Raw genomic sequence first — 9,235 nt, forward strand, 5'->3', positions numbered from 1 at the left:
TTAGGTCAGATGCATGCATCATGCTGAGCATGGTTGATTGGAATTGTGGGAGGTTGATGACTACTTGTTGAGTGTATGTTGGACTAATGGATGTTTGTGTATGATTATGATACTTGTTAATGTTTTCTTACTAATCATGGTCATTTGATTTTATGTTGATTTCTTTTATAATAAATTCATCCTTGCAATTTTTGTACCGTGTGGTTGGTACCTGTGATGATCACGAACCTTCCTTCATAAAAGTAGATGGACAACAATAGAGTATGTGAAGTGAGATTCTTTTGTGGAGCCGTCAAACCGACGTGATAACGCTGAGATTATTTTGGGAGAGAGTTATACTTTGTTAATCAACTCCTCCGTAGCTGGTTCTATAATTCTTTTTGAGTTGAAGATGTAAATCACAGGTTTAATTATATGTATGAACTAATTTACTTTCCATTATGTGAATTATGTGCACTGAGTTAATATATCTATATATATGTTCATTTAAGTAATTGTGCGTTGTTTGGTGAATGTATATCGTAAAAAATTGACTCTCATTTTTCATAAGCAAATTAACAAAATTTTTATTTAAAAATTGAAATTTATGTGGTTTAGAGTAATGATATCGTAGCGACGAGGCAGGTCGTTACATAAGGTACTGGGTTAAGGATTGACCCACTGAGTCACCAATTGGCTCGCATGACTCAGTCTATATTAAAAAATCTAAATAATTTCATAACATGCAACTTTTTACACTTAAGATTTAAAGTTTAATAAAATTCAGCATATTTAAAAGTATAAATAATTATGATTTTGTTTAAAATTTTGAACATGTAACATTTTTTCAAAATTCAGTAAACAACCTTAAGCTAAAATTTAAAATATATATCATTGTGGTACAATGGCAGACATAATCTAATACACACAAGTTAGTCAAGGAAAAATAAAAAATGACAACAACTTTATCATCTCAAATCTTAAGATGCGGTTATGCTTGGTAAAACAAATAAGCTAATATGTAAACATCACAAGTGTAAAATATAAATGAAAATTTCTAATATGAGTGATGTTGTTCAACTGTAAGAAAAAAAAAACTTGAAAGTGCATGACATGTTGAGCCAACCTAGTCATCGAGTCACCAAGTTGCGCAGAGTCACATTGGGTCACATGCGCAACCAATCAAACAAGTGGCTCGAACCAGTTAGGTGCTCGGTTCCCAGGCCAATGGGTTGACCCAGTCGGTTTGAGCCAGGTCCAATAAATATGATTGTTACTATTGTTGTTGTTGCCACTTAAGTCACTATCATTACCATTATTATTGTCACTTTTGCCTTAACCATTATTACCACTATCACCACCAACGACAACATTATTTTGATTATTGTTGTCACTACCACCATTGTCACTATTGTCACCTTCATTGTCCCCGTAAAATGCTTAAAAGGAGTGAAGGATGTGAGAAAGACAATGAATGATAAAACTTGAAGGAAGACAAAAGAGAAAAGAGGGATAAGAAAAGACATTTCAAGGTGAAAAAGGTGAAGATTGTAATAAAAATAACTTAATATTAAAGTGTTTCTTTTATTTTATTATGTAATTAAAAACTTAAATATTTTTTTCATCCCTACAAATATGTTATTGTTTGATTTTAATTCTTATAATTTGTTTTGATTTTCGTCTTTATAAATTAATGATAATAGGACATCTGATGTTAATGTGATATGATGATGTCATTAATTTGTTTGTCACATTTTTTTTAGTAGAGACTAATAGTAAATATGAAAAACAAAACAAATATAATTTGAAGGAATTAAAGTGACTTTTTTTGAAAGAAAAAAAATAAAAAATACGAAATTACAGAAATTATAGATATATTTTGGCCTTGGAAATTATAATAATAATAATAATAGTTGTTTTATACTGTCACTATGAATTATTAAAAAAAGATGAAAATAAATTGTTACAAGAAGTGAAAAGATAAAAATATAATTTAACCTTGATTAAAACTTACAATTATACCAAATTATACGATATAAAAAATCAAAGTGAAAAGACTCAAAACTTTTTTTAGACAAAAAAAAATTATACCAAATTGCGTAATCTAAACATATACATTAACTTATGAGTTATGACATCATATTTGAGCTGCATTTGACCCATCTTCCCTCGTAGCCATGATTCGGTTCCTAACTCACTCGCGTCTCTTCAATTCCATCATACTCCAAATTTGGATTCTCTTTTGGTCATTAACATGATAACACTGAAATCGACTTTGAAAATAAGATTTCACTTTATTAACGTAAAAAAAAAAAAATATTGAAGTCGTGGAATGTGGGTTTGAGAATGAGAAGTAAAACTCCTAATCCGAGTAAGGTTACTCTAATATATATATACAATATAGTATAAAACAAACTCGTATTTACAATGATAATTTCTTGAAATTGTGTTCCTACTTAATTAGAAATCTACCCATTCCCGTAATTAATTAGAAAAATTGCACTCATGTGATTAAAAAAGAACCTATTTTATTTTATTAGAAACATCTCCATTATTCTAGAACATAGGAAATTCTTAAAATAATCAAGAAGTTTTATCATTCCATAAACTTGATTTAAGTAACAAGAAACTACCTCATTCCCTCACTCACTTTATAAATATCCACTGACCTACCCATCTTCCTAACTTACAGATCCCTTTTTCCCATTCATTCTCTTTCAACTCTCTCTTCAATTCCATCATGGCCAACCAACCCGAGTCCTCTGATGCGTAAGATTTCTCTTCCATCTCAGATCTCAATTCCATCCATTTTCTTCTTCTTTTTTTTCACATTAAAATCTAACTGATTCTGTTTTTTCAGTAAGGGAACGAAGAGAGACTTTAGCACGGCGATCCTGGAACGCAAGAAAGCGCCAAACCGGCTTGTCGTCGACGAGGCTGTGAATGATGACAATTCCGTCGTGGTGCTTCATCCCAACACTATGGAGAAACTCCAGCTCTTCCGTGGTGACACTATTCTGCTCAAGGTAAACCACTAAACCCACTGTGATGAAACAGAATTTTAATAACCATTTGTGTTGTTGTGTTTTGTTGGCCCTTTAGGGAAAGAAAAGGAAGGATACAATTTGTATCGCGCTTGCGGATGAGACTTGTGAGGAGCCGAAGATAAGGATGAACAAGATTGTGAGGAACAACCTTAGAGTTAGACTTGGAGATGTTGTTTCCGTTCACCAGTGCGCGGATGTTAAGTACGGAAAACGTGTGCACATTCTTCCCGTGGATGATACCATTGAAGGGGTTACTGGGAATCTCTTTGATGCTTACTTGAAACGTGAGTTAAGTTGCCGTTTTCTAAGGGTTTGTTGATAAGATGGTTTGATGATTGCTTTAGAAGAAATGGAAATTAATTATCTTAGGTCTTTGATTGGATAAATTTATTAACAAGCATTTATGAAATGAATTGAGTGCATAGGAGAATCTCAGTTCGTTTTAGAAGGAGTGTATTAGGAGTGTTTATGGAGAGGCTCATCTAAACAGTTTTAATAAATAATTGATGGAGAAGCTCAACTTATTTTCTTCTCCTGCCTATAAGTGTTTATGGAGAAGTTCATCCTAACAAGACTTTTAATTAGTAATATGACTTCTCTATTTTTACTGCATAGGTGAAGAAACTAATCTCTTCTTTGAAGTTCAATCGGCAGGATATATATTGTGTCGTGTTCTTTTTTTTGTTTTGAATACTAAGCATGTAAAATGGTGACCAAGTGAGGCTTGCAATCTATGAAAACTAAGCAAGTGTTTAGTAATAAATTAAAATTAAAACGAGGGAGTCGTATTTTTAACTTTTCAAAAGTGTATGAGGAAGCTGCTTAAGTAATTATTTCTCTAAAAATAAGTTAAGTCAACTATGCATAAGTCCTTTTTTACTTTTGCAGCTTATTTCCTTGAGGCATATAGGCCAGTGAGGAAGGGTGATATGTTCCTTGTGAGAGGGGGGATGAGAAGTGTGGAGTTCAAGGTTATTGAAACTGATCCTGCTGAGTACTGTGTTGTTGCTCCAGACACTGAGATCTTCTGTGAGGGAGAGCCTGTTAAAAGGGAAGATGAGAATCGGTTAGATGAGGTTGGTTATGATGATGTTGGTGGTGTTAGAAAGCAGATGGCGCAGATTAGGGAACTGGTGGAACTGCCATTGAGGCATCCACAATTGTTCAAATCTATTGGTGTTAAGCCACCAAAAGGAATTCTTCTATATGGACCACCTGGGTCTGGTAAGACTTTAATTGCTCGGGCTGTTGCAAATGAAACCGGTGCCTTCTTTTTCTGCATTAACGGCCCTGAGATCATGTCAAAATTGGCTGGTGAGAGTGAAAGCAATCTCAGGAAGGCATTTGAGGAAGCTGAAAAGAATGCACCCTCTATTATCTTCATTGATGAGATAGATTCAATAGCTCCAAAGCGTGAGAAGACTCATGGGGAGGTTGAGAGGAGAATTGTTTCCCAGCTCTTGACCCTCATGGATGGGCTTAAATCCCGTGCACATGTAATTGTTATTGGAGCCACGAATCGTCCCAATAGCATTGACCCTGCTCTTAGGAGGTTTGGAAGATTTGATCGGGAGATAGATATTGGTGTTCCAGATGAAGTTGGGCGTCTAGAGGTTCTTCGTATCCATACAAAAAATATGAAGCTCGCTGAAGATGTAAGATTGAATCCTTTCCTCCTTAGGTTGTGGTTTGATTTGAATGTTCAGAAATTTGAGAAGTTTGTTCATTGTGTAATTTGCAGGTTGATTTGGAAAGGATTGCCAAGGACACCCATGGATATGTTGGTGCTGATTTGGCTGCTTTGTGTACTGAAGCTGCTCTTCAGTGCATCCGAGAGAAAATGGATGTCATTGACTTGGAAGATGAGACCATTGATGCTGAGATACTGAACTCAATGGCAGTGACAAATGAGCATTTCCAGACTGCCCTTGGAACAAGCAATCCTTCTGCTCTCCGAGAAACAGTAAGTATTTTAGCAGTTTCTTATATCTCTGTCATCTTGTTCCTGCCTCCTTGGTTGACACTCTTGTGTTTAGGCTTTCAAACTTTGATGTGTATTTAACTTTGATTTTACTAATGAACCAGGTTGTTGAAGTGCCCAATGTCAGCTGGGAAGATATTGGTGGTCTTGAAAATGTGAAGAGAGAACTCCAAGAGGTAAATTGAGCTCCTGCGTTGAGTTACATCTCTACTTGTTTTCTCTCATTGGTGTCTGGGTTTTAATAAATGTTCTCTATCAGACTGTTCAATATCCAGTGGAGCACCCTGAAAAATTTGAGAAGTTTGGAATGTCACCTTCCAAGGGGGTTCTTTTCTATGGTCCTCCTGGTTGTGGTAAAACCCTTTTGGCGAAAGCTATTGCCAATGAATGTCAGGCAAATTTCATCAGTGTCAAAGGTCCCGAGCTACTCACAATGTGGTTTGGAGAAAGTGAGGCAAATGTGAGGGAGATTTTTGACAAAGCTCGTGGTTCTGCTCCATGTGTCCTATTCTTTGACGAACTTGACTCTATTGCAACTCAGGTTTGTACCACACTATATGCTATGACTTGGACATCAGATAAAAGTTATGGGTTTCTCAGGCATTTCTTTGTTATTTAAAAAAAAATTAAAACATAGCTAATTAGTGTGACTTAGTACTTAAGACTACAGTAATGTCTTGTTATGTGTTGAAAACTTGTGTGCCTCATCTTGCAGAGAGGCAGCAGTGTAGGAGATGCTGGTGGTGCTGCTGACAGGGTTTTGAATCAATTGCTTACAGAGATGGATGGGATGTCAGCAAAGAAAACTGTGTTCATCATTGGGGCCACTAATCGACCAGACATTATAGATCCCGCACTTCTGCGACCAGGTCGTCTGGACCAATTGATTTATATCCCACTCCCAGATGAGGATTCCCGTCATCAGATATTTAAAGCTTGCTTGAGAAAATCTCCTGTCTCAAAAGATGTTGACCTTAGAGCTCTTGCCAAGTATACTCAAGGGTTCAGTGGTGCAGATATTACTGAAATTTGCCAGCGTGCATGCAAGTATGCTATAAGAGAGAACATTGAGAAGGTAAACTTAGGGAGGCACCTTTTTCTGATTTCTTCACAACGGAGACTCAAGAATATTTCAGAAATGTTAGAAATACACTCTTTAACACATTATTTTGAACTCTCCCTAGCATTGATTGGAATTTGTTGAAAATCACAATTTTTTGGTGGTTTATTTAGTCTTTCCTAAAGTGTTTTTCAATAAATTCCAATCAGTATTTAGAGAGTGAGTTCAAAAAGGTGTGTTGATGAATGTGTTATTAGCACTCTAATTTTAACCGGATTCAATCTAAAGCTAATTTGTTTTCATAACTAATCTTGGCAGGACATTGAGAGAGAAAGGAGGAAAAGAGATAACCCTGAGGCCATGGAAGAGGATATTGAAGAGGAAGAGGTAGCTGAAATCAAGGCAGCACATTTTGAAGAATCAATGAAGTATGCACGAAGGAGTGTAAGTGATGCTGACATTCGCAAGTACCAGGCTTTTGCACAAACATTGCAGCAGTCGAGAGGGTTTGGATCTGACTTCACTTTTGCAAATACCAGCTCTGGTGGTGGTGGTGCTGCCACTGGCACTGCATCCGACCCTTTTGCAAGTGCTGGTGGAGCTGATGAAGATGATCTTTACAGTTAGGTTAACCTGTGGCTTTTGTTTACGAACGGCAATACTGCCTAGTTTATGTACTTCTCATTTTCTGTATGAAGTCAGGCTTCAATTCGATGATTTATTGTCGTTGGTCTGTAAAAGGCACTGGTTGAAAGTGGAAGATTTATTTGAACCTGAAAAGAAGATTTAAAGAACATTTTAAAATTTGAAGAGCTTAGGTTTATTTGACTTTATAATGATTTATGAATTCCAATTTATTCGAATGAGTTCAATGCATTGTATTGGTATCGGTTTACTAAAATAATTTTTAAAACTTTTTAATGAGTTTTATAGTCAAATTGCTGAGGAACTGATGATGTAATAGATGGATTCAGGAGAGGTATATAGGTATGGTTTTTTTTTTTTTGTTTCTCCTTTTAATCTCATTATTCATTCTAAAACTAAAGATTTGATAAACTTTTATGATCTTATTTCAATAATACTATCTATGATATATTGGCTTGTTTTACTTTTCTCACTTTGTCATGGCGTGCAATCTGTCATGTGTTCTGGATTCAGTTGCTATTTGAAACTGACTTGCTATTAACCATCCTACAAGGCAGCGGCCTTATCATGATTTGTATGGTGACGAATAATGTCATTTTTTGTTCATTATATTTTATAGTTTTGCGTTAGTCTATTATGTTTTAAAAGTTTTATTGTGATCTTTAATGTTTTTTATGTTTTTTAAATATATTGTTTTGATTTTTTTTTAATTTTTGATTAGAAAGGTTAGTGTCCGTTAGTGTTTTAAATTTTAAAATAATGAGATGTTGCTCGTAGATTTCACAAAGAGTTACATTGTGGCTTCCTCGAGATTATGTGTTGAGATTGTTTGATTTGTGTGGTGCTGTATTTTTTACCTTTACAAATTTAGAAGTCAAAGGAGATGATATTTTTTTAGTTATTGATTTTTTAAAAATAAAATGAAGATAGTGACGGTTTTTAGTTGTCACTATGTAAAGTTAATTATTTTAAATTGTTTAATGTCACTTTTGATTTATTATATTTCACAATTATTTTATTTTGATACATTAAATTTTAAAAGTTTCATTTTAATCCTTTATATTTTTGAAATATATCGTTTTGATCATTTTTTAAAATTTAAAAATTAACGGAACTCTAACATTTCTAACGGAAAATTAAAAAAAAAATACCAACAAAATATATTTTAAAAATATAAAGTATCATAATGAAACTTTTAAAATTTAATATATCAAAGCAAATGTGAAATATAATGGATCAAAAGTGATATTAAACCTAAAAAAAAGTACTTTATTTGTCCAACTTATGCTACCAATTGTGTTTGTGTTCTCACATAAATTTTCATATAAAAACCTTTTGTTCCCATAAGCCATTGGTCAAATGTCTCTTACATTTTAAGTCGTCAACCCACAATTTCTTCATGTAAATGATATTTTTTGGTTTAATTACTTTTCTTTCTCTAATTTAGTAGTATTTTTTAGATTTAATTTGACCCTCTTATTATTTTAAGGTTTGATTTGGTTCTGTATTTTTCATATAAAAATGGTTTATATACTTTTCATATAAAAATGGTTCAGTTTAGGTCCTTCACTTTTAAAAATTTCAATTGGGTAATTTATTTTTCAAAATGAGTTTAATTTAGTGCCATTTTCTTTTTTTTTACTGCTGGTGCCATTTAAAATCAACTTTGATCATATTTTAATTTTTTTTTGAACCGGATGGAATAAAAAATGGAACTAAATTGAACTCTTTTTTAAAGAATCTAATTGAATGTTTTAAAATTAAAGGATCTAATATTATAAAATTGAACCTAAAATTGAACTCTTTTTTAAATGAATATTTTTAAAAATACAGAAGGATTAAATTGAATCTAAAAGATAAATTAAAACACTAAAAAATAAATTTTCTTTTTACCAAACCAGACTGTTATGTTGCACATACTTCTGTATGTCCATGTAGACTCTTATATTACATGAAAATAGTTGGCAAAGCAAATAAAACTATATATCAATATCTGTAACAATCGATGCTACTGCGATTCTTTAATATAATTCAATTAAATTATGATATATCAATCAAAATATGATATTCATGTATCATGTATAATTAAATTAAGCCAAAAGGCGGATGTAAAGTCTATTGCTTACCCAAGGGGTTATTAATCTTTTTCTGCCGGGGGCCATCCCCAGTTTTCACACACACAAAAAAAAAAAAAGAGTCAAGTTATGCGTAACTCATATCATGCAAGGCTCCTCCTTTATATAGAGTGAGGACGCAGCCACACATTTCATGTATGCCCTGTTTGGTAGAAAGGAGAGTGAATGAAAAAAATTAATGACTAAAAATGAAAGGTATTTGATTGAAAAAAAGAGATGACAAGAGAGATAAATTAATGAGTCCTGCAAATTTTAAATTATTTTTACTCTTCCTTTTTAACCAACAAAATAATTTCTCTCTCTTTTTCTCCTCTCAGTAACTCAATTTCTTTTCTACCAAACATAAGATTAGAGCTTGATGTAGCAGCAGATAATTGTAGGAATACGT

The 9,235-nt window shown here is 33.3% G+C and overlaps 1 protein-coding gene across 1 annotated transcript; it reads left to right on the forward strand.

Annotated features, from left to right (window-relative positions):
* Window positions 1-2,613: 2,613 nt before the first annotated feature.
* Window positions 2,614-6,939, forward strand: LOC114380968 (cell division cycle protein 48 homolog). Its single transcript, XM_028340127.1, has 9 exons — window positions 2,614-2,748; window positions 2,840-3,005; window positions 3,082-3,310; window positions 3,915-4,681; window positions 4,768-4,989; window positions 5,112-5,183; window positions 5,267-5,548; window positions 5,723-6,082; window positions 6,386-6,939. The coding sequence occupies exons 1-9, from the start codon at window positions 2,720-2,722 to the stop codon at window positions 6,692-6,694; spliced, it is 2,436 nt and encodes an 811-aa protein (XP_028195928.1). The 5' UTR covers window positions 2,614-2,719; the 3' UTR covers window positions 6,695-6,939.
* The last annotated feature ends 2,296 nt before the right edge of the window (window positions 6,940-9,235 follow it).

The sequence above is a fragment of the Glycine soja genome, chromosome 13, assembly GCF_004193775.1.
Source record: "Glycine soja cultivar W05 chromosome 13, ASM419377v2, whole genome shotgun sequence".
NCBI classification, from domain to species: Eukaryota; Viridiplantae; Streptophyta; class Magnoliopsida; order Fabales; family Fabaceae; genus Glycine; species Glycine soja.

Coding starts and splice junctions, on each gene's coding strand:
- LOC114380968 (XM_028340127.1), top strand. CDS start 2,720: ATGGCCAACCAACCCGAGTCCTCTGATGC. Junction 5,549..5,722: donor TTGACTCTATTGCAACTCAG/GTTTGTACCACA, acceptor CTCATCTTGCAG/AGAGGCAGCAGTGTAGGAGA. Junction 6,083..6,385: donor TAAGAGAGAACATTGAGAAG/GTAAACTTAGGG, acceptor TAATCTTGGCAG/GACATTGAGAGAGAAAGGAG.